The sequence below is a fragment of the Danio rerio genome, chromosome 16 (assembly GCF_049306965.1).
Source record: "Danio rerio strain Tuebingen ecotype United States chromosome 16, GRCz12tu, whole genome shotgun sequence".
Classification (NCBI taxonomy): domain Eukaryota; kingdom Metazoa; phylum Chordata; class Actinopteri; order Cypriniformes; family Danionidae; genus Danio; species Danio rerio.
The window spans coordinates 11,920,394-11,945,425 of NC_133191.1; the positions used below are offsets into that span (position 1 = coordinate 11,920,394).

At 39.4% G+C, this 25,032-nt stretch overlaps 1 protein-coding gene across 7 annotated transcripts; it reads left to right on the forward strand.

The window, feature by feature from the left end:
- The first annotated feature begins 694 nt into the window (after positions 1-694).
- On the forward strand, positions 695-24,106 carry LOC141374997 (cell adhesion molecule CEACAM1-like). Of its 7 annotated transcripts, none has more exons than XM_073925903.1 (11): positions 3,803-3,995; positions 10,875-11,040; positions 15,796-15,892; positions 17,779-18,099; positions 19,797-20,072; positions 20,172-20,426; positions 20,546-20,663; positions 20,917-20,957; positions 21,708-21,730; positions 22,190-22,354; positions 22,521-24,106. In XM_073925903.1, exons 5-10 carry the CDS (start codon positions 19,814-19,816, stop codon positions 22,352-22,354), a joined length of 861 nt encoding a protein of 286 aa, XP_073782004.1. In that variant the 5' UTR covers positions 3,803-3,995; positions 10,875-11,040; positions 15,796-15,892; positions 17,779-18,099; positions 19,797-19,813; the 3' UTR covers positions 22,521-24,106. The 7 variants fall into 7 exon arrangements, with proteins under 7 accessions (XP_073781999.1, XP_073782000.1, XP_073782004.1 ...); XM_073925902.1 differs by having other exon boundaries at positions 3,918-3,995; positions 15,766-15,892; XM_073925904.1 differs by lacking the exon at positions 3,803-3,995 and adding an exon at positions 4,567-4,988.
- The last annotated feature ends 926 nt before the right edge of the window (positions 24,107-25,032 follow it).

The following is a 25,032-nucleotide window of genomic DNA, read 5'->3' on the forward strand; positions in this document are numbered from 1 at the left end:
GGTTTGAAACTCCAGGGCTGAAAAGCAGTCCCACTCCGGCCCTGTTTACTACTGATTACTTTCTTTAAAAAAATATATATTACCCAGAATGCACAGTTTATTACAGAATATTACTGTTTTAGTGAAAAAAAAAACAACTGTATTTTACTGTAGAATCTGATCGTTTTTTAACAGCAATTTGTTACAGTGTAGCAGACAGACTCTCTGACTCCACCAGTTCAGCTACTTGTTGCTTAGTATGACCAAGGCTGTCAACAGGAACATCCAGAGCTTCTCACTCTGTGCTATGTCCAAAACAACTAACATTTGCCTGCAGAAATACTCATGCCACTTCCCATCACACAGGGGCCCTGATCCCATATTGGTATTGAATTTGTTACGGACCTGCCTAAAGTTTTTACTAGTTGCAGTAAATTACTTTTCCAATGCCTCCAAACTCATCCCATTAACTGGTTTACCTAGGACTTCGGAAATGGCTGATCACCTCTTTCACCTTGTATTCAGAAATTATGGAGCCTTCAACGCAGGGGTGCTCAATCCTGTTCCTGGAGATCTACCTTCCTGCAGATTTCAGTTGCTACCCATATCAAACACACCTGCCTGTAATTATCAAGTGGTGTTCAGGTCTTGATTAATTGGTTCAGGTGTGTTTGATATGGGTAGCAACTGAAATCTGCAGAAAGGTAGGTCTCCAGGAACAAGATTGAGCACCCCTGCTCTAATGGGACCCTCAAATGGGATATTATAGACCAGTGATGGGCAAACTCGGCCCTGGAGGGCCGGTGTCCTACACAGTTTAGCTCCAGCTCTAATCAAACACACCTGCTTATAGGTTTCTAGTGATCTTGAAGACACTGATTAGCTTGTTCAGGTGTGTTTGACTAGTGTTGGAACAAAACTCTGCAGGGACGCCAGCCCTCGAGAATCAAGTTTGCCCATCCCTGTTATAGACCCTCTATGGGCCCTATAACGAGGCTTATGTCCATCGGCAACAAGCCATCCAAGATTAAAGAGATTCACAGATCCCCAAGATCTGAGATGCCCACCTTTGAACTTGGCGTCAAGGTGTTGTAGTCTACAAAATATCTACATCTTTATATGCCCTGAAAGAAGTGGAGTCTGTGCTATATAGGTCTGGTAATGGTGCAGAAACAGATCTATGAGGTTTCAATTACACCTTCCACCCAAGTACCAAATTAATCTCACTATTCACACCTCAAACCGCCCCCCCCTCAGCAACAGACACTTCGAGAGCTGGGACAATCCCCCTTCTACATAACTGCTGGACCTACCCTCTCTTTACTCTGTGAGAGAGATCCTAGATTTGCAGCACTGGGGTTCCAACCTGGAATACCTTAGGAGGGCTACAGACTAGAGAAGCAGTCAAAAATAACACAAGTAAACACATCATGCAGTTTTGAAATCAAGGTTTTCATTATTGTGACTGATTGGTAATTAAAGAAAACACAAACTAAACTGACTGCAGTTTACCAAGACAAAGATAACAGAATACAAATTGTCTCAAGAAAAAAAAATAAAAATAACAAAAATTGCAGTTAAGTTTTGGTTACCAAAATCAGAGTCACAAGAACCCAGAATCTTGTACTTTAGCAAATGTCAATGGCACACTGGCAAGAAAATGCAGTTGCACAAAACCTTAGAGTAAAAAACAGATACATTAAAGCTACAAACCCTCTTAAAAATAAAAATGTGTATATAAAAATAGAGTAAAAAATTTAATTAACCTATAGTGAAATCTAGCTCTTGCTAGCTGAAGAAAATTCACTGTCATCCGAACTACACATCTGCCTCCGAACTGGACTACCGATTCATCATGTATGACCATCCAAAAATAAAGCTGCATTCGGGGGCCAAAACCTGACCCACGAATGGCCAGAGACATCGCCTGAGTCCCACAAATTGCCAGAGCCATTACCAGAGTCCCACGAAAGGCTACCAGAGCTGTGTGACTTCCCAGTGCCACCAGAGCCACATGACTTCTCAGTGCCGTGTGACTTCCTATTGCCACCATGACCGTTTGACTTCCCATTGCCTCCTGATCCTTAAGCCTGATTTATACTTCTGCGTCAAACACCGGCGTATGCTACGGCGCTGACGCATAGCCCTTCGCCGTGGCCATCGCCGTCGCTGACGTGCACCTCTCAAAAAATTTAACTACACGTCGCAACGACGCGTAGCGTAAGCTCTGTGATTGGTCGGCTTGGTAGTGCTGACGAGTCTGGGCGGGACCGAGAGGCGCGCGAATGGCGCGAAGCCGCGCGAGCGATTGTTTACAAGTGTGGAGTCCCGTGAAGGAGCTCCGGATGGAAAGTTTTGTTTTGTGTTTACCTCATAGTTAAAGTTTTTGCACGTCCGCCGGTTCCTGCCTCAAAATGAGCGAGTTTGAGCCACTTGTACATCCCGGAAGTGTTCAGGAAATGCAAAAAAGTAGCGAAGAAACTTGACACAGAGGAACATTTACACATCACTGCCAACTAGCGTTTCGGAAGTGTTAATGCAGACCGACAGAGACAGCGCGCAGAAGTATAAATGCACAGCCACGCGCGTTGCCTGCGCCGTGGGTTACACCTGTCACCTGACGCAGAAGTATAAATCAAGCTTTAGGCTTCTGACCCACTGGGGGTTGTCTGAACTGCAAGTGCCTCCTGATCCTGAGCCTCATCACCCACTAGGGTTTCTGAATTGCCAGTGCCTCCTGATCTTAAGCCTCATGACCCACTATAGGGTTATCTGAATTGCCAGTGCCTCCTGACCCACTGGAGTTGTCTGATCTGACAGTGCCTCCTGACCCCGAGCCTCCTGGCCCACTGGAGTTGTCTGACAAGTTGATGCTTGCTGAACCAGAGCTACTTCAGCTCAACACACCAGTCCTTCCGCAGCTCAAAGCTCTAGGCCCTCCGCAGCTCCGCCCTTCAGGCCCTCTGCAGCTATGCACTCCAGGCCTTTCACACCACCATGCTAACGTGTCACGTCTGCTGCATGGACCTGGCCCTGCATTCCTCCCTCTGTTCCGCCTCCACTCCACCTTCCTCCTGAACTGTGTCTGGAATCCTTGACCTTGCCTGTACGACCATTCCAAAATAAAGCTGTATTTGATCCTAATCTCCATTGCCACACGACTCATTACACATGTACAATCCCACATACACACAAAAAAATATATATTTTTTTAAAGGAATAATGACAAAAATTTGTGTATTTCCAGAAAATAGTAAAGAAACTTTGCATATACTTTTTATATAAAAAAATAATAAACTTACATCAACATATAATATAAATCAACTGAATAACATCACCACAATAATGAATCAACATCTAAACTCCAGTGATATTTGCTTTATTTTAGTTTGCTCTAGACAAAGAGAACATGCTTTAGTGTGACATTGCAAAAACTCACTTTTCTCAGATTTTATTTAGATATTTTTTAAAGTGGTTCTCTGTTTTCTATGCTTCATAAGTAAAATGCAAGGTACATTGAAAAGAAGAAAAGATAATAATCCACAGATGCACAGGAGGGTATGCAGAGTGATTATGGAGATCATGAAGCAGTTACATATAATAGTAAAAATATTTCAGTTTGAACATACAATTTTTAAAGCAGCCTTCACAATCCCTATACTGTATCAATGACCCTGAGTCACATTTACAGTTGTGGTTTACAGTGCTGTTTACATTAAAATAGAGAATGCAGTACCTTTCTTAATGAAGCAAGGGTAAATAAATAATTTTGTGCATTCTAGTTTTTACATGACAGTAGATAGTGCTTGCATGGTGTTATCTTGTGTTAATATCAGCACTAGATGGTGCAGTAATCTTTCTGTCCTCATTCTGTATCAGCTGTTAATCATTAACTAAACTAAGAGTTGGGATGAGTTGAGCTTCAGATATGAGACTTCAGAGATGAGATCATGATCACTTGATCATGATGGTTTCTCATGGTTTATACTGGACTCTCTGGACGTTGTCGTGTTTTGGTGAGTCTTTTTATGAATTTAATAATGTTATGTATTGAATTTGTCTATTTTGTACTATTCAAGTAGTAGATGATTAATTTTTTTATAGTTGAATGTTTAAAATTCTATTTAATTCTATTTCACTAAATTCCTGTTTTACTGTATATTTCAGTCAAATAAACTGTGCATCCATGGTGTGTAAGAGACTTTTTTGACTAAAACATTACAGACCCAAACTTGAAAAAACATCATCCTTAATTTTAAAACTTGATGGAATTTTTATTAAACTCTGAAAACAAAATTCAAAGTCAAACAGGGTATCCAAATTGCAAAATACTGGATTGGGCATTCGTATTGTATACAAATATTATTTTCACTTGTAGAATCATTGGTTCAAATAACTTTACAGTAGTGTAATTAGTGTGTAGTGTAGTGTGTATTAATTAATTACAGATACTCAAATTACTGTAATTGAGAAGTGTTTCTCAGGAATTGTACCTTAAACAGTTTTAAAAATGTTTCTTTTACTCGAAGTACATTTTTAGTGCTGCATGTGTACTTTAACTTCACAGTTTTCCTTCCACCTGAAGTCACTATTTAAGTTTTCTTGTCCATTGGCTCATGAAACATTGCATCAGACAGGCCGACCTTAAGACGTGAAAGCTTTAAAAATGCAGCAAACATGTAGAGTGAGGAAGCATTAAAATTCTCCAAGGGGATGCAAAATCATTACACACATCGACAGAAGGACTGCATGTCACACTGATGAGAAAATGAAGGATGAATACTGAAATCACCTAATGGCCTTAAATAATAACTAAATGCATTAAAGAATGTGCATAACCTAAGCTTTAACACATCATCACAGCTGGATTTTTGTAAAAAAAAAATATTGTAATGAATTTTTACATTTTTTTGTTAAAATTACTCAGCAGGAGAGTGAACGTTAGAGACAATAAAAGGATTAATTAGACAGATAACCTTTGCAGAGGGTGGAAATGCATTTCAGTGAAGGTGGGTAATGAATGATGTAATGGTAAGTATGAAAAAAATGGAAATGGTGTCTGGTAAAGAGTGCAGTAAAGGTCCAGTTTGAATGAGTTAATTTTTTGTTTTTCTGGAAATTGAATTTTTGGTGTTGCTTATGGTTTGAGGTTTGTCCTTCAATAACCAATATAGGTCTTGTCTGTCTGACAACTTATTGATTGAGTTTTTGGTGTGACTACAACAGAATAGGGCTTTTCAGACTGAAGGCAGGGAGAGCTTCAACTATTTTACGAGCTTCAGGATAGCTCATCTTTCTTGTGTGTTTTATTTTCTTGATTTATTTCTCTTTATACCAAATGGGACAATTCTTTGATGAGGCTGCATGATCTCCAAGGCAGTTTTTACATTTATGAGGTTTTGTGCAGTTCATTTCATGATCATCCTCACCACAATTTTGACATGTTGTCTTATTTTTGCATCCTGCAGATCTATGACCAAATTTCTGGCATTTAAAACATCTCAGTGGATTTGGTATGAATATATCTACAGCAACACTTAACTTTCCAGGTTTGATTTTCTCTGGTGGTTGTGGTCTGTTGAAGGTCAGAATATATGTTCCTGTTTTAATCATCTGTCCATCCTTTTTGATGATTATTCTTTTTACGTCGAATACACCTATTGGTTTTTATTCTGAAGCGATTTCAGATTCGTCCATATCTTGTAGTTCTCTGGTGCGGATTACACCTTTGCTGTTGTTCAAGGTAGAATGTGGGAATGCTTTCATAGTAATTCCAGCCAAAGTTGTTGCTTGTAGTAAATTTTCCGAGTTAGCTTTCCTAGCACATTCCACCAAAATTTGTCCAGATCGTAGCTTTTTAATGTCTTTTACTGTTCCTGCAATTCCTGTGTTTCCTTTGTGGATTGCAAAAGGGGACAGTTTGGTCAGGGGCATGTCATCAGTCAGTGATTCCAGTAAAATAAATCGTTGCCAGTTTTCATTTTTGGATGAGAAAATAAAATCAGTTCTTAGATCATTCTCCAAGTCTTCTTCCAATATTCATTTTATAGTGTTTAGATTTTTTGCCATATTGATTAGATATTTGTTTATCATCTCTGCTCCTCACCCACCTTAGAGTCCTACAAGAGGATGTACAGAGCCACGAAAATCCACTGGATGTACATCAAGGATACAGTGTTGATATACACATATAAACACAGGGTCTATAATACTCAATTGACCCTATGCCAGCGCCTTCCGGGAGAAAGGCAAGTCCTGACAAGCCGAATGATTGGAATAGGCCTTTCCTATGGAATCAGAATAGACTCAATAATAATTCACGCAAAATACATGATGTACACATGTGTAGGCAAATTCACATGCATAAAACCAAATTAACGTGCGTAAAATATTTATAAAAAAATTTCACGTGCACAAAATAAAAATAAATTTTTATAAAATACGTTTCACAGATACAAAACACCACTTGCAAATGTATAAGAGTGGCCATCCCTTGGGGGCGCCCCTGCTCTTAAAAGTATATAGCAAGTATGGCACCTGTAGCCTACCTTCATTCTTGTTAAAAGAGGATTAGAGAGCTTAGGTGCATGCATACACAGATCAAGATCAATTACAGTTATAAAGCACTTAATCACATTATATAAGATGATACATAAATGAATCGAATTATGTTTATGTAAGGTAAGGTAAGGTAATGTTAAATTGTTATGATACCAAAATTGCAATATCGAACAGTTATGTCCATGAAAAAGTGCTACTTTAAAGGGTCACATTAAGTGCAGATGAAAGGCAACAATATGTCATGATTAAAGAGGCCACAATAGACCTAGCTATATGGAAGAACCCGATGAACCATAGAAACTGGTAAGCCGAGATGTCATGTAATGCGAAGTGCCATAAAATCCAACTGGACCACCACCAGTAGCTGCAAAGACAACACAGGATGATTATTAGTTGAACTGAAAGGAAACTTTTGAAACTTAAAATGTATGTATTGGACTCACATGTTAGGGTGACTATGTACCTGTAACAGCTTGGTTCATCGAAACAGCATATTTGCTCAAGGGGTGAACTTGCACTGGTCTTATGGTTCAGTTACGATTATGCCATCAATTTGGTTCAACCCAATACAATGGTATGTCAGGGTGCATTGACGATGCTTTCCATTCATTCATTCATTTTCTTGTCGGCTTAGTCCCTTTATTAATTCGGGGTCGCCACAGCGGAATGAACCGCCAACTTATCCAGCAAGTTTTTTTTACTCAGCGGATGCCCTTCCAGCCGCAACCCATCTCTGGGAAACATACACACACACATTCACACACACTACGGACAATTTAGCCTACCCAATTCACCTGTACTACATGTTTTTGGACTATGGGGGAAACCTGAGCACCCGGAGGAAACCCACACAAAAAGCAGGGAGAACATGCAAACTCCACACAGAAACGCCAACTGAGCCGAGGTTTGAACCAGCGACTTTCTTGCTGTGAGGTGACAGCACTACCTACCGCACCACTGCCTCGCCCTACGATGCTTTCCGTACACAATTATATTTTACTTCATAGCACAAGAAAAAGTATTAATAGATTTATATTTATATGTATTGTTCATAATACAAGTTCTCATTTAATACAGTCGGAACTGTACTCTAGAAACTCAAGCATATACTTAACAACATGAGCATTTATAGCAAATAAACGAAAGTGAATGTCCTGCTCGCTTTATGAGCTTTATCGAGTGAATTCTCGCTTTATGAGCTTTATCGAGTGAATTGTACTTCCAGGTGTTAATGTTCCTCTGTCAAGTTTTTTATTTTTTAAATTTATTTATTTATTATTATTTTTAACGTTTCCTAAAAATGTACAACTGGCTCAAACTCACTCATTTATAAGCAGGAACTGGCAGACGAGCAACAACTTTAATCATGAGGTAAACACAAAACAACACTTTCCATCCGGAGCTTCTTTACGAGACTCCACACTTGAAAACAAATTGCTCCATCTGACTCCAGCTAGGAAAACATTTAGAACGAAATGATTGTGACCTCATATAACATTAATGAAACAAGAGTTAGACTTACCTCAAGCGTACCATGTATACACATAACGTATTTGGGGTAATAAACAGTAAGATCACGTAGATGGAATGGCTGATGAAGATGGTGTGAAATCCCAAAGAAGATGAAAGTGTTTAACCGGGCTGTTTTCGGTGAAATCCCATGATCATTCTGGTTTCCAGCTCTAGGTTGTTTAAAAGTCAACGTAGTAGTTTGTATATGAAAACTGTATGATTTCAGGATTGTTAAATTCATAATTTACGTAAGGTACATTTTTTCTAGGAGCTAACGTTAGAAGTGGTAAAAGCTAGTAACGTTAACCTGATGCAAGGACATTTAAACGTACAATCGGCGGATCGGCGAGTAATGAAAGCGAATGGCAAAATCAATTAATAGCGAAAATGAAGTGATTTAACGAAGCTGTTAACCTTCAACTTTGAGCTGTTACGTGAACACGGACAGAAAAATTAACAAACTTGTGAGACATAAACAACGTTGGCAGTCCAAATTTCCGCACCGTGACAGAAACTTCCGCAACGTCACCTGAATACAGCGAAACAGATTGTTTAGATGAGCTTATATACATGGCTTGTTTGATTGTTATAGGCTGACGAGATAATTATTATGAATGACGTGACATCTCAGTCTTCCTGGTAGAACTACCGCTAAAGCTTTCATGGGTAAGGGTTCAGCTTTATTGTAACAGCTTGAGGCATAGCTAATGGCGTCTGAGAGATTCTAGTGGAGTTCGTGGACTGTGATCTTGCTCGAGATTTGGGTTTAAGACTTGGTGGATGCGTAGGAAGAGGTTGGGTAAGGTAAAAGGCAGCTTAAAGTGGATGAAGAAGGAGATTTTAGATTGTGCTGTGGTTGAATGGTGGAAGAGCAGGTAGGCCAGCGGCCTCTTGTGGGTGCCTCAAATGCGTCGCACACCGGATGCGCTGCTCAGCGACGCATAGTAATTTGTTAGCTGCACATTAAATGATATTTTGAAAAAATTTCCAAGGCATGACAGCAACAAAATAATAAGAATATTTTGTGTGGATGGTCGCAATGTTTAGACGCAAACAAAACAATATTATTTATAATCAGAATCCTAAACAGCTTTATTGCCAGGTATGTTCACACTTACAAGGAATTTGTTTTCGTGAAAGAGTTTCTACAGTGCAACAGAATTACAGCAACAGAACAAAAAGCAGATAATAAATATATTTTAAAAATAGAAGTAGTGAATGCAAATATATAAATGGACAAGTGTATGTACAGGTATATTACTATATACAGCGTTATATGTGCAGCTGTTATGTGCAAATTGACATGTAAAGTGTAAAGAATTCAAGATGTTCCAGTGAGCAGGTCGACAGACACACACTCACATAAAGCTCTACAGTAAAGCATAGTGTTCAGTATAGTGACCTCAAGCTGAAGTAAACTTCTGCAGCAGGACAATAATCCAAAGCACACCAGCAAGTCCACTTCTGAATGGCCAAAAAAAATAAAATAAAAAATGGCCTATTCAAACTTCTGAACCAAATCCAATTGAGATGCTGTGGCAACACCTTAAAAAGGTGATTCATGTTTAAAAAATACTTGAATGTGGCTGAAGTACAATTCTGCAAAAATGAGTGGGCCAACATTCTTCCACAGCACAGTAACAGACTCATTGCAAGTTATTGAAAATGCTTGATTGCAGTTATTGCTGCTAAGGATGACCAGTTATCCTGTTTAGGGTAACCTATTTTTTCCAGCCTGATTTCACAAGGAAACATACCTATTTTATGTTTTGTCAGTTTAGTGTTCAGTCATAAGAAAATGTACCATTTTAAAAAGGAGGCGTGGCACTCAACCCCGCCCTGAACGCAGCTGTCATTGTGGATGAGCAAATCATACTAAACTGAATGAATCATATTGCATGAGTTCATATGAAATAGCCACTACATTAAAAAGTTATCAATTGCGTGAGATCGTGTTGATTTTTTTCACACAGGGCTATTTAGTTTTCTATTCAGTTTTCTTTCAATAATAAAAACCTTTATTTAAAATTAGCTTACTTGTGGTATCTTGGACTAAAAAAGTTATTTTTGATGATCTGAAACAGTAAACGTGTGACAAACATGCACAAAATACTTTTTCACACCACTGCAAGTATACACAGCCTTTGCTCAATACAGCCCACACTGAGATTTTCTACATTTTCTGCAGTTTGTGATAATAGTTTACTTCATTTGCATTTTTACTGAATTGGCATTTAATTGTATTTAATTTATGAGTCCTGTCATACACTCGGTGCAATAAAGTGCAAGACGTGTTTTGAGCGATTTTTTTGCTATTTTGAGACCATGCAGCACAACCCTAATTTTCGCGTTTAGCTTCTTATTGTTTAAATAGCACATCTATTTGGGCTACTTTGTGAACCCTTGAGTGTATCGGTCTAGAAAGGAGGAGCGTTAAGGTGCATTGTTGTCGCATAGCTATTTTGAGGAACTGAAATAAACCGTGCTGGTGACCAACCACCTAAAATCAGGTCTAAAATCCAGCACAGAGTGCGTTAGTTGTACGCGGTTTATAGAGCTTTGTTTGACCTGATTAGATTTTCTATTAACACTATTGGTAATTTTAACAAACATTAACAGGTAATGTGTTCATTCTTCTTTCCTGCTTGGACAAATACAAGATTAAACTGTGACAGTCGGTAATAAAATAAAAACCCTGTTGGCCTGAACACAATGTCACTCTGGGAAAGAAATTAACAAATTTAGTAAATTTATAAGGCTGTTATTTAAATGTTAGTTATGTTATCTGATTGTTTTTGTTCCTTCTGTCACGGGCAAAGAAGAGGTGAACTCAAATGCAGAGAAAACAAAGTCTTTATTTAAGGAGCCGGTCTCAGGGAAAACCAACAAAACCAAGGTAGCCCAGTTGAATGAACGCTGAGGAAGCATCAAAGAAAAACTCCAAAAACGGGACGCTCGCTCACTGGCAGTCCTGGAAACAAATACAAGGTAAGTAATAGAATGCTTCACACAGACACACAAGCGACAACATACTAACAAACATAAAGGAAAATGACGTGCTATAAATAGAGAAAAAGGGGAATGAGAGGCAGGTGGAAATAATTAGCTGAAATGACTGGTGTTCCTGTGACTGCAAATAAAAGCAGGTAAAAGAGGTAATCTATAACACTAAGTAGGGGAAGATAGCAAGAACGCAAAGTACGGTGACAGTACCCCTCCCCTCAAGAACACCCCCTGGCGTTCCCTGAAGACTTACCATGGACCTGATGAAACTGGTCAATTGGAGAACGGTCCAGAATATCCCGGGCTGGGATCCGACATCTTTCTTCCGGACCATAACCCTTCCAGTCTACCAGATACTGATAACATCTACCTCTCCTCCTCACATCCAGGAGACGACGCACTGTGTGTATGTAAGCGCACCCTCAACCAGCCTGGGAGATGGGGGAATAGAGGTTAAGGGCTGCAGGGGGGAGCGAATAACAGGTTTGATCTTAGACACATGAAAGACCGGGTGAATGTTTCTAAACTGAGGGCTTCATTTGAGTCAAACTGACACGGGACTGAGGACCTTGGTAATAGGAAAATGTTAGATGAATTTGGGTCCCAATTTACGTGAGGGAAGTCTAAGGGGAATGTGCTTAGATGACAACCAAACCTTCTGACCACACACATAACGAGGGGGCACAGAACAGTGGCGGTCCGCAGATGCCTTGTTCCTATCGCCAGTACGGATTAGGGCTTTTCTGGCAATCCTCCATGTTTGGAGGCATCTCTTAATGAACGAATAGGCAGAGAGAACAATGGCGTCAGGTTCTTGGGAAGGGAATAGAGGCGGCTAGTAGCCTAGGCAGCACTGGAAGGGGGACAACCCCGTAAACGAGACGGGAGGGAGTTATAAGCATATTCGACCATGGTTAATCTGGAACTCCAAGATGATGGTTCCCCTGATGCAACGCAACGCAGGACCCTCTCCAGGTCCTGATTAGTTCGTTCGGCCTGGCCGTTGGTCTATGGGTGGTACCCAGAAGAAAGGCTAGCAGTCACCCCCAGCTGTCGGCAGAATCCTGCCCAAAACCTGGACACAAATTGGGGACCCCTGTCTGAAACCACGTCAACCGGGAGGCCATGAATACGGAAAACATGGTCCAAAACAATGGCTGTTGGGGAATAAAGTGTGCTGCCTTTGAGAATCTGTCCACCTCAGTGAGGACTAAAGTGTTGCCACTGGATGGGGGTAATCCAGTGACAAAGTCCGTCGCTATGTGTGACCAGGGTCGCAAAGGGACAGGGAGTGGTCGGAGAAGCCCTGCTGGCGGTCGATTAGAACTTTTAGCTACTGCACAGACCGGACAAGCCAACACAAACTCACGAGTGTCCCGTACTATCGAGGGCCACCAGAACCGTTGCTTAATTAACCCAATGGTGCGATCTGCGCCTGGGTGGCAGGCTAGCTCAGATGAGTGACCCCACTGTAAAACCTTGGTTCGGACCGACTCAGGCACATAAATCAAATTACTAGGGCACTTTGTGGGCGTAACAGTGGTGCGAAGTGCCTTGTGGACTACACACTCCATTCTCCCCCTCCAACCACACGTTCGGGTGGGAAAACAGCAACCGGAGAGGTGGGTTTGGGTTCAAACTCACTTAAATGCGACAGGGTGTCTGCTTTCCCGTTCTTGGACCCCGGGCAATAGGAAATGTGAAAATCAAACTGGCCAAAAAATAATGCCCAACGAGCCTGTCGAGAGTTGAGTCGTTTAGCGACTCATGTACTCTAAATTCTTATGGTTGGTCCAGACCAAAAAAGGGACCCCCGATCCTTCTAGCCAGTGGCGCCACGCACCCAACACCAACCTGACAGCCAGTAACTCCCTGTTCCCGATGTCGTAGTTTCGCTCCGAAGGAGTTAGTCTGTGAGAAAAGAAGGCTCAAGGGTGTATTTTGTTGTCCGATGATGACTGTTGGGACATAATGGCCTCTACACCTACCTCTGACACATCAACCTCCACCACAAACTGACGGGATGGGTCTGGATTGACCAAAATTAGTGCAGAAATGAAGCGCCTCTTTAATTCAGAAAAGGCAGTTTGAGCCTGAGGGGACCACTCAAATCATTTGTTGATGGAGGTGAGATTAGTCAGAGGTAAAGCAACTTGGCTAAAATTGCGCATGAATCGCCTGTAAAAATTGGCAAACCCCAGAAACCGCGGGACCGCCTTGCGACTGTCTGGGGTGGGCCAATCTGCAACAGCTTTTACCTTAGCAGGATCCTTTTGCAATCCCTCGGGCGACAGAACAAACCCCAGGAATGAAACCGACTGTGTATGGAACTCACACTTCTCCACCTTGGCGAATAGACGATTCTCCAACAGCTGAAGCACCCACCTGACGTGCTGTACATGCTCCTGTTTATTCTGGGATAAAATTAGAATGTCATTGAGATAGATGAACACAAAGTGATTTACCATGTCCCTGAGCACGTCATTGACGAGTGCCTGGAAGACCGCTGGTGTAATAGGCGTTGCGGAGATCTAATCCAGCTGGAGAGGAAGAAAGTCAAATAATACCTGCTGCTAGAGAATCGTTGATTTACTTCTCCATGGCCTCCCTCTCGGGTTTAGTCAGAGAGTATAGACGCCCCCTAGGTGGAGAAGTGCCAGGTAATAGGTCAATAGCACAGTCGTTCAGGCAGTGAGGAGGCAGCGATGAAGCTTGGGACTTACTGAATACCGCTCTTAAATCATGGTAAACGACAGGTACGCCAGTCACGCTCACCTCCTCCTGCAACATAGAACGAGAAGAAAAGGGAGAACATGCAGAGCCAAAACAGTGAGACAAACAATAGGAACTCCAAGAAGATACAGAGCTAAGAGCCCAATCAATATGAGGGTTATGCTTGACTAGCCAGTTGTGACCCAACACTAGTGGAGCCGTGGGAGAGTGAATGAGAAGAAACTGTAACTGCTCCACGTGATTGCCTGAAACTTTAAGTGTGAGGGGAACAGTGCAGTGGGTTTTAACAGCTAGGTGAGAGCCGCAAAGTGTTTTGGCTGAAATGGGGTCATCCAGAGCGACCATAGAAATACCCAGTCGCTTAGCCAAGTCTAAGTCCATTAAGTCCCCTTCAGCACCGGAATCAATAAGGGCAGACACCTGCATAACAAGACCCTTAACATTTAACTAGGCTTGGAGCGACGCCCGACCCCCGGCAGTGCATGTGTGTTCGTGGTGCTTACCGTTACTCACGCCCTTAGATGCCTTACTCTGCCCTCTGATAGGGCACGAGGTCACCTGATACCCCGCCCACCTGCAGTAAAGACAGAGGCGGTTAGAAATGCGGAAGCATCGCTCCGTCGCCGACAAACAAGCTCTTCCGACTTGCATTGGCTCCTCATCCTAAAATTCGGGCTGTTGTGACACGAGCACATCCAGTGCGCTGTTGTTCCTATATGAAAACTCGTTGACTTCGCCTCTTCGATGAAGCGCCCTGAGCACGAGCTGGTTGTCGACACTGTTGGCGAGATCGATGAGTCCATCGAGACTGGATGGCAGCTCGAGCAAGAAAATCTTGTGCTTAATGTAGTCCGCCAAACCGATGGAGTAATCCGCCACTGATCGGTCTGCTAGTTGAAGTGCTCTCGCAGTCTCAGTCTGCAGCGGGGAATTGTCGAAGACCTTCTTGAGTTCGTCAGAGAAGGCTTTAAATGACTTGCAGCATTCATTCTTGTTGTCCCACTTCGCCGTCCCCCATTCTCTGCCCCGGCCAGTCAGGAGAGTTATAGTGAAGGCTACCCTGGAAGTCTCTGTGGGAAAGCAAGATGGCTGGAGCGAGAAGGTGAGGGAACACTGGGACAGAAAAGATCGACAAGAGTTGGGCTCACCAGAGTAAGCAGCAGGTGGGTTAAGTCGAGGTTTGGCCTGTCAAGGAGTGGTTATCGCCTGTTCCGACAAAGCTGCAGCTGGAGGATCCGGGAGAGCCGCTAGAAGAATAGGGAGAGCCGCTGGAGGATTTGAGAGAGCAAGCTGCAGCTGATTGAGGCGCTCGGCGAGCACAGCTAGTTGTTTAGACACCCCCGCAAACGCTTGGTGGGAGGCTGCGATTTCCTCCTGTTGTCGGCCCAGCAATGCGCCTTGTTGGGCGAGCGCTCGGCGAACATCAACGTCTTCTGCTGAGTCCATAATGGTCAGTATGTTCCTGTCACAGGCAAAGAAGAGGTGAACTTAAATTCAGAGAAAACAAAGTCTTTGTTTAAGGAGCAGTTCTCAGGGAAAAGCAACAAAACCAAGGTAGCCCAGTTGGATGAACGCTTAGGAAGCATCAAAGGAAAACTCAAAAAAACGGGACACTCGCTCACTGGCAGTCCTGGACACAAATACAAGGTGAGTAATAGAATGCTTCACACAGACACACAAGCGACAACATACTAACAAACATAAAGGGAAATGACGTGCTATAAATAGTGAAAAAAGGGAATGAGAGTTAGGTGGCAAGGTTATTATAGTTAACGAAAAAATGAAAACTAAAATGTAAAATAATTGTTGTTAACTGAAATAAAAATAAAAATGAGAGTACTGTATTGTGTACATACAAAACTAACTAAAACTAGCTAGAATTATAGCAAAAATCTTCTTCGTTTTTATATTTGTAAATGTATATAATACATAATCTTACTGTAAGCCTTTTAGAAGTGAAAATAATCTGCGCTGCAGGTGTTTGTGTTTGACCCTTTCGAACCTCAGAGTCTCCAGCTGCCATTGGCCAGATCGAGCCGGTTCTCCTCGAGTCATCCTCTCTGTTGCTCCCGCGACAAAAACGAGTGGACATGAAAGCAGCACGGTAACAGCATTCAATACAGAGACTTAAAACTATTACTTTGACACATTTATGCCCACTAATAGGTTTTATTTCTGTATCGTGAACAAATCTTTTTAACCGGATCTTCTAAATGAACCGGTTAAACAATTTCACCAAATCTAACTGAATCATTTGAAACTATTTGCGTCTCCAGTAAGCACTTATACACCCATTTCTTACTTTATAACAAGCCTAAAACCCTTCTCTGACTCTAAATGATCCAATATATACTCTCATTCAGTTATAAGAACAGTAACGTTACATTGAGACATGGTGAACCGATAATACTGTGCATGCGTGATTCAGTGAACCAAACACAAACAGTACAGCCAGCTGTATGACTGAACTGAACTTGAAAAAACTGTATTTTTAATGTATAACTTCTACAAACTTATAATGCATATGATTTTGATAACACCTCTCCAATTCAGTTGTTGGAATCCATAATACACACACTTATTAATGATTCCTACTTACCTGGGCCTGTGCCCATAATGCCCATTGGTTAATCCGGCCCTGCCCATCACTACGTCTAACCTCACAAGCAGCCTTGCACACATATTGTACTTAGGGCTGCTTGTGGGCTGCTGTATTTGAATTTGAGGATGGGTAGATGGTTGTGGTAGATGATAGTGTTCTCCTGAATACATGTTTAAAAAAATGTATAACTGTGTTTTTAATTATACAATATTTATCCTGTTGATTTTGAATCTTGTACCTAACAAATATCCATATTTAGAAAAAAAAACTGAAACAAATACTGAAACTAATAAAAACTAAACTAAAACTAACATTTTAAAAATGTTTTACATTTACAATGTTGACATTTTAAAATATAGAAAATAATAAAAACTAGGAAATCTGCCTCTAAAACTAATAAAAACTAACTGAATTTGAAAACAAAAAGTCAAAACAAAATAGAAACTAAAACTAATGAAAAATCCAAAACTATTATAACCTTGGCAGGTGGAAAGAATTAGCTGAAATGACTGGTGTTCCTGTGACTGCAAATAAAAGCAGGTAAAAGAGGTTAATCTATAACACAAAGTAGGGGAAGATAGCAAGAACGCAAGGTACGGTGACACCTTCTGGGTTACCAAATAATGTCAGAAACAGATAAAAATATCTTAACATAAATGCTCTTTATTGACATCCATGGTTCCATAATCATGTAATTTTTTTCTGCCCATTAAAAATTTCCTCTTTATATAATTTTAGATCTTTATAAAGTTTTTCACATTAAGAGTTCTTTCCTAAAATGTTCTTTTTCTCCAAGTCATGACTTAGATGGAGCACTAGGTGACCCAGTGAGCTCTTCTTTCTGTAACAAATTTGTTTCTCATTCATTCATTCATTTTCACCTTAGTTTTTTTATTAATCTGGGGTCACCACAGCGGAATGAACCAACAACTTTTCCAGCAAATGTTTTACGGAGCGAATGCCCTTCTAGCTGCAACCCATCGCTGGCAAACATCCATATAAACTCATTCACACACATACACTACGGAAAATTTAGCCTACCCAATTCCCCTACACCACATGTCTTTGGACTGTGGGAGAAACCAGAGCACCTGGAGGAAACCCAAGTGAACACAGGGAAAACAAGCAAACTCCACACAAAAATGCCAACTGATTCAGCTGCGGCTCGAACCAGTGACCTTCTTGCTGTGAAGCAATTGTGCTACCCTGCGCCACTGTGATGCCAAACAACATGTTTATTATTAACTGAAAATTTATGTTAATAATTTAAACGATTTGAGCCACTGACACTGAGCTCAACCAAGATGGTTTCTCATGGTTTATACAGTCCTCTGTATGATTGTGTGTTTTGGTGAGACTACCCTAGAACTATTTTTATTTTCTCATAGGACAATATTTTGGTCAAGATCTCCAGATTCCTGATCTGCCTCCATTAGCAGAAGGTCAAAGCTTGACTTTCACCCCAGAAAACCCACCATCAACATGGCGTCAAGCTTCATGGCTTTACAACGCAGATACTACTATAATTACAGCAGCCTCTGGTGCAGTTGTAGTAAACCCAGACTATGAAGAAAGAGTCAGGTTCGACCCAAACACTCTTGCGCTGGAGCTCTGGAACCTGAAACTGTATGATTCTGGAACATACAAACTGAGTGTATTAACCAGTCCTGGAGTGACAATTACAGCAGAAACTTCACTACACGTGTTAGGTGAGTATTACTAAAAGGGTTAAAAAAATGACAAAACATGTCTAAAAGATAATTATAATAATTCTTTATTGTTATAACATTTTTTATTATAATAAAGAATGTGAGATTTCCTACTATAATATGTGAAATTAAGAAATTTATTATGCTGTAAATGTACTATTTAATTAACCCACACAACTGCTAGACAGCTGTGCACTCTTAGAAGTGAATTCTTTAAATATCACAATAAAGAACTAGCTTATTTTCCAGGTTTTGCACAGCAAACATAACCAACTCAAAAAAGAAATTGTTTCAAACTACTAAAATGCATCCTATATCGACATTTTCAGATTGTTAAAAATGTCCTTAAGACTGTTCTTAAGGACTGTCCTTTAGTGTGTGTGTGTGTGTGTGTGTAATGTATCATTATCCATTCTAATGCAGCAACTGAAAATACCCACAAAACATTGTTGTGTTCAAACGACGTGTTTTAGACTTTTTTATTTTTATTTTTTTTATTAGATGTCAAAATGATGTCCCCTGAGGGTGCAGAATGAAAGTTTTTATTACGTCCTTTTTGGATTTAGATAAAATCAACTTAAACATTAAATGTTTCAAAATCTCAGCAGAGGATCAATAAACACAACATCTTCAGCAGCTTCACTTACTACTAACCTGTTTTAGGCTGCTTTCTGTTTCACATAAAACAAACATTATGTTGAAAACTCATCAAGTAGCTTTCCCTGTACTCTATTCACAACAATATGGATGGAAGAATCATATCATATATGGAAGAATCAGATCATTCAAATATATATATAAATGTTAAGTTAAACATGACATCTAAGATGTGAATAGATGATATTCAAAAGAGGTATTTCAGTGTTGATAATGGGCTTTGGGCAAACATAATTAAAAATTTCTTTAGAATTCTATACTATGATATGTACTATAAAATATTATAACAGAAATAGCATCTTATATAATTTAATGAGGGAGTTTGGATGCAAATATGTAATTTACCACCAAGTGCTTGAAAAGTCCTTTGAAAGGATATAAGAGCACTGTGTCTGTTGAAATAACCCATCAGAGGTTAAAGTATAGGTCAGAATCAGCTCATTATCCATCGAAACACTAAAATCTTAAAATAAGTCTGATTAACCTGAGAGATGTAATTAAGGAAGATTTCTGAATTAGGTTCACTGAAGCATATATATTTATTACATAAGCTACTGAAAATAGTCAATTTGCAAAAGAATGATGTAAACCTGAGTCACACACATAACACAAACTCAATCTGTAATTTGCCAAAATGCTTGATTTTTTTTGTGCTATCTGAATTTCACAATCTCAATTTCTAATTTTAGAATATTGAATTTGATGTTCATCTTGACAACTTGAAACTGTATTTTTACAAACTGAATTTCTCAGAACACAAACAATCTGAAGTTTGAAAAATGTCTATGAAAATCAGCCTTAAAAAAGCCTTTAAAAATTCAGTGGTCTTAAATTTTAGATATTCAATATTAAAGTAAAAAAAAAAATAATCTAATTCAAAAAAATTTTTAATGGCATATAATATTTAGTTATATTAAATTACAGTCGTTAATAATTCAAATTACACGATTCAAATTCAGTTTGTTTTTTACATATTTTAAGCTCCATATGTACCGAATATTTCAAACTGTTTCTTGGTTCTTTATTTTTTGCCAACACAGAAAGAATATATCACGTCATGCTCATTGGTCCAGAAGAAACCTTAATCGAGCATGAATCATCTGCCAACATCACCTCTAAAGGAAATGGTACAATCACCTCTGTACAGTGGATGAAAGATAACAGTCCTCTGTCTTCTAGCAGCAGAATCATCTTCTCATCTGATAACAGATCAGTGTCCATTAGTCCAGTAGAGAGATCAGACACTGGAGAATATCAGTGTACATACAGTAACCCTGTCAGCTCTGAGACAGCAAAACTCACCCTGATCATCAACTGTGAGTGTGAAACATTTTAACATCAGAGCTGATGAAATCTAGACATTCTTCAGTTCTCAGTTTGTCCGTTTAACAATGAGTCCTTTGTCTGTGTTCTAGATGGACCAGATGGTGTTTCTATTACAGGTCCAGATGTGGTGGATTCAGGGGTTCAAGTGTTTTTGTCTTGCTCTGCAAATTCTGAACCTTCTGCTTCATTTAGCTGGACGTTTAATGGGTCAGACACTGGTGTGACCACAGATAAATACACCATTGATAAGACTGACTTCAACAACAGTGGAGAATACATCTGTACAGCCTTTAATAGATTCACAAACAAAAGAGAATTTAAAACACATGCTTTATTTGTTCAAGGTAAGCATTTAAAGCTAACAAAATTAAACTAAACTAATGTTTAAACTAAGTTAAAGGTTACTATCCATTACATTTTGTATAGCATACATATAATCTGTTGTCTTGTATATTTGTCACAGAGGGTGGTGATGAAGGAGGACTGTCAGCAGGAGCAATAGCTGGGATTGTCATTGGGGTTTTAGTGACAGTTGGAGGCATCTGTGGTCTTATTGTCTATTTAACAAAAACCAACACAATGTGATTAAGTTAAAATCATCAAAGTTTTAACACATTAACTTGTATGCTGACATTTAAATATCCATATTACAGATTTGTAAAGATATTTTGAAATCTTGAATGATTAAAATCTAATTTATATACTTTATGATACCATACCATTTGTTTCTGTTACTGTCTATTAAAAAAAAGACTAATGAAAACAGTAGTTAAAAGCTGGCTTTTTGCAAGATAGAAATGTGGTAGTTATGTCTAAATATCTTTGTCTTTATAGCCCCAACATAAGCCTTCAACAGAAAGGAGAAGCAAGTAGAGGTATGTTTATCGTTGTTCATAAAAATTGTATTAATCTGTTTTCTATTATCTGTTGTTATCTTTTATCATTGTTGTATCTTTAATGTTGTTCTGATTTGTATGTAAAGTGCTAAAAAGTAAGCTTTAAAGGTGCTATATAAAATAAGCATATTATTACTATTAAACAAAACTGAAGTCAAAGTCTCAGGGGTGCGATCCACTCTGCTTTTAGATCCGCTTGTGAACTTTTCTTAGCACTTCCCCTCTGGGGAATCCCCGAGACATTATAGTTGTTGTTGTTCCAATTCTTGCACATTGAAAATGATCACTACTGCTTTGTGTACCACTGCCACACGGCAAATATATTTTTTAAATGTCTGCATGAGTTTCCTCCAGATGCTCCGGTTTCCCCCACAGTCCAAAGCCATGCAGTATAGGTAAATTGAATAAACTAAATTTGACATAGTGTGAGAAAGGCATCTGCAGTGTAAAACATGCCAGAGATATTGGTGGTTCATTCTGCTGTGGCGATCCCTGATAAAGCAGAGAATAAGCCGAAGGGAAGTAAGTGATTAACTTAGGTCTACTCAATTCCGGAAAGGAACTAGAATGCGCCAGCACAGAGACAAAGAGGGTAACTTGACAGTATCAGTCCTCTTTCCTCATTTGACTTCTTAGTTTTTTTTTTTTTTTTGCAGGGAACATATGTAAATTTGATTCAGTCATATTTATGTCAGTATTAAACTTTTTTTTTTTGCTTTCTTTAAACAGCAGCACAAAGAGGACAGGAGCCTGTGAGTAACTTTGTAATTTTATGGGGGAAGGGAGGGGGGGTTCTCAACACAGCAAAGTCTACTATTTATCAATTAACACCTGCATTGTAAATATGATGTCAACTAAAATGTAAAATTAAATAAAAGCAATTTTCAGTTACATGAGATTCTTTAGTTCATGAGATGTCATTTCTCCTCTGTCTCTTACTAGTATTTTTGTCATAAAGGTAATTAAAGGGTTTATGGCTTTTATAGCATAAAAAAATGAGTGTATTTTGCAGTCAGCTCAAACAGACTATTTCTTTCTCAAATTACTGTTCAAAAATTTGTTAAATCAAAAACAAAACTGTAGATATTGTCACACATTGGTTAGTTTCAGATTCATTACATTACACCACCACACGACTGCTAGTTTTGTTTTGCATTTTTCTTTTAAATCCAAACCGATATTGTAATTTAACCAAAACTAACTGTTTGTAGGACTTGCACTATGAAGAAATCACTGATTCCCAGAAAGCCAGAGAAAATAGAATAAATCTAGAGAAGATCAATGAAGCTGAAACATATGAGAATGTTGCGTATAAAAATGAATATGAAAATCTAAAACATGGAGTTTTAAACCAGCCACGGACTCCTGAACCTTAGGTGAGCAGTTTTATAACAATTAATCTACTGTAGTCATCAGAATGTTATAGAGTATTTGTGGTCATAAAATAAGTCTTATTTACTCTGTCCTACATTTAGCTCTACAATAAGAAAATCCTTATTCTCATGTTATTCTTAACATATTTGCATAATTTCTTTTTTTTAGGTATCAAACTCTCCTCCTGTACGCAGATGAAGACACTGAAACATCTACTGCAAATTACATGTATTGTCTTATTTCAGCAGTTTATTCATGGAACTGGTATCGAAGTGTCTATTTCAGGTCCACAAAGAATCTGTGAATGCAGAGCTCAGGAAAGCAGTTTTAATACCCATTCTTTACAAAGTTTTTTTTTACGTTTTCCATAATGGATGTTCATATAACCAATACTTCAACAACTGTATTATATTCTATAACCTTAAAACTTTGGTTCCACTCACTTTGAGCATCACTAAATCCATTTTCCAGATCATCTTCATTATTCATTGCAGAAAACGACAATCATTATCAAATTCACACCATGCTCCTGCTAATGTGTAAAATGTGGGTTTTGCTAAAGAAATGCTTTGTGACTGTTATTAATGTAGGAGTTCCATTATTTTTTTTCCAATCATGTTCATCATCCTCATCAAACAATGTCATTGATATAAATATAGTGTTACATAATAAATGTATGTAAACTCATTTACTCAATAAGTTTTGCTTTGAGTTATTTTTTTTTTAAATACATGCTCCTGATATAGTAAAAAATAAAAGTTTTTGTCAACACTGTATAACACAACAGTCAAATTTATCAAATGAAATGAATGCAATTAACTCAGAATTTACTGGAAGTTAGTTCTACTCATTTGAAATTTTTTTTTGAATTCAGCGTTGAAGGCAATGAATTAATTAAGTGATTAAGTAAGTGTTGATTAAGTATTAATAATTTACACCTGCTGTTAACAAGCAGAATCACTGAAGAGAAACACAAAACTACAGCTGACTTCAGTCACAGCCTTAACAGAAATAAACCATTCTGTCTATTAAAATCAAAACAGTATTCATCGATTTCTGTCAGTTGTCTACAAAAGCCCTTAGCAAGATTTACTGGGTATAATCTTGTTTAATGCTACCATTAATGAAAACAGCAGTTGCTTTACTAGGGCTCTTTGACTGTATCTTTTTTAATGTTCAATATTACATAACATTATTGTAGCGAAGGCTACCTGTGGTGGAGGCTAACTCGTTGTGTACAGCAGTGAACTAGGTGTGTCTGTAAGAACACGACAGAGGGAAGGATGAAATCAAACTGATTTATTGTGGCAAGTAAGTATGAACATGAGAGAGAAGAGCCAACTGTGAATATTAGCAGATGTACAATGAAGTGTCCAATTGTTTCCGGTGCACAGGTTCAGAGGATGATGATTTATAAAGCACAATTATCAGTAGCACACAGACGTGACGTTTAGGCCCAGCCTTGTGATTGGTCTGAAGTATGTGTATGAATACAGTGGTCCAATGAGCCTTCAGAGTGCTATGAGCGTATCACTCGGTCATAGACGCATAAGAGCCCTTTCCTCACAATATACTGTAGATTGCACTTGATTATAACTTCCAAATAATTGTTATAACTGGAACTACTCACTTTCATAACACGCACAGAAGCACAATTACATCCAGTCAGACACTCATTATAGCAGCAATACACGTTTCCAGCGCCACTTTAGACTACGAGCCGCGCTTGGCAGTGTCTCGTGCACAATGACTGTAAAAAATATGGACGACGCGACAGCCTTTTTTCCCATTGAACGCCTTGAGGGCAAAACACCTGCTTGACGGGCACAAACTGTCGCAAAAGACTGCTGAAATTGGAGCCTTGACATGCGCAGAAGGATTTTCTGATGGAGCCAGAGGAGGAGCCGCGAAAATGAGCGGAGTCGAGCTTCCAATCAAACGCTTTATGTAAAATCAACTACGCCCCCCGAACTTCTCAGCATGCGTTTGCTGTCATATCAACACAAATGGATGTAATAACGTTAACAAATATGAGGGTTTTATATATTCAATCGCGCCAGCTCCAGGCCGCAGCGCATAACTTACTCGCGGCGTCGCGAGCTGATTCCGGCTCGCATGCGGCAGCGCCTGCTCGCTCGGCCGCCGCATCTGGCTCGATTGACTCGGGCTGGAATTGGGTAGTGAGTCCAGGCATCCGGAGTAGGTCCAGCAGAGGTAACGTTAGTCAGTCTGAGCTCTAAGAGATAAGTCTCCGGCAGGCGAGAATCTAGCCGGAACTGTGTTTTGCTATCTGGGTGGTTAGGCGTGTATCAGCAAACTAATAAAGCCCGAAAAAAGCCCTGAACTTAGCGAATAAACAGTGTTCCACCAGGATCATGTATGTCAGAAACTGTAGTTTACTGCTGAACTCATTTTGTCATCAGAAATCGAATAATAACATTTCAGTCTACTTCAGTCTCCTGCCGAAGCTCAGACGCCGCGCTTTGAGAAACTGTCAATCACAGCTGTCAATCACGATGACACGCCCAGCATTAAATTACTGCTAAAAACAAACTGTTTACAAAAATGAAGATCTGCACCTATTTCAGCACAATAACCAGTGCCTTAATCGACCAGAACTATCTTTCGGGACATTTTATTGCAAGTGTAATATTTTTTTTTATTTGGGCTCAAGTCTCCT

Excerpts from the sequence above, each read along its gene's own strand:
- LOC141374997 (XM_073925898.1), top strand. The coding sequence starts at position 3,944 with ATGATGGTTTCTCATGGTTTATACTGGACTCTCTGGACGTTGTCGTGT. Across the intron at positions 20,427-20,545 it reads ACATGCTTTATTTGTTCAAG|AGGGTGGTGATGAAGGAGGA; the intron begins GTAAGCATTTAA and ends TATTTGTCACAG. Across the intron at positions 21,731-22,189 it reads CACAAAGAGGACAGGAGCCT|GACTTGCACTATGAAGAAAT; the intron begins GTGAGTAACTTT and ends AACTGTTTGTAG.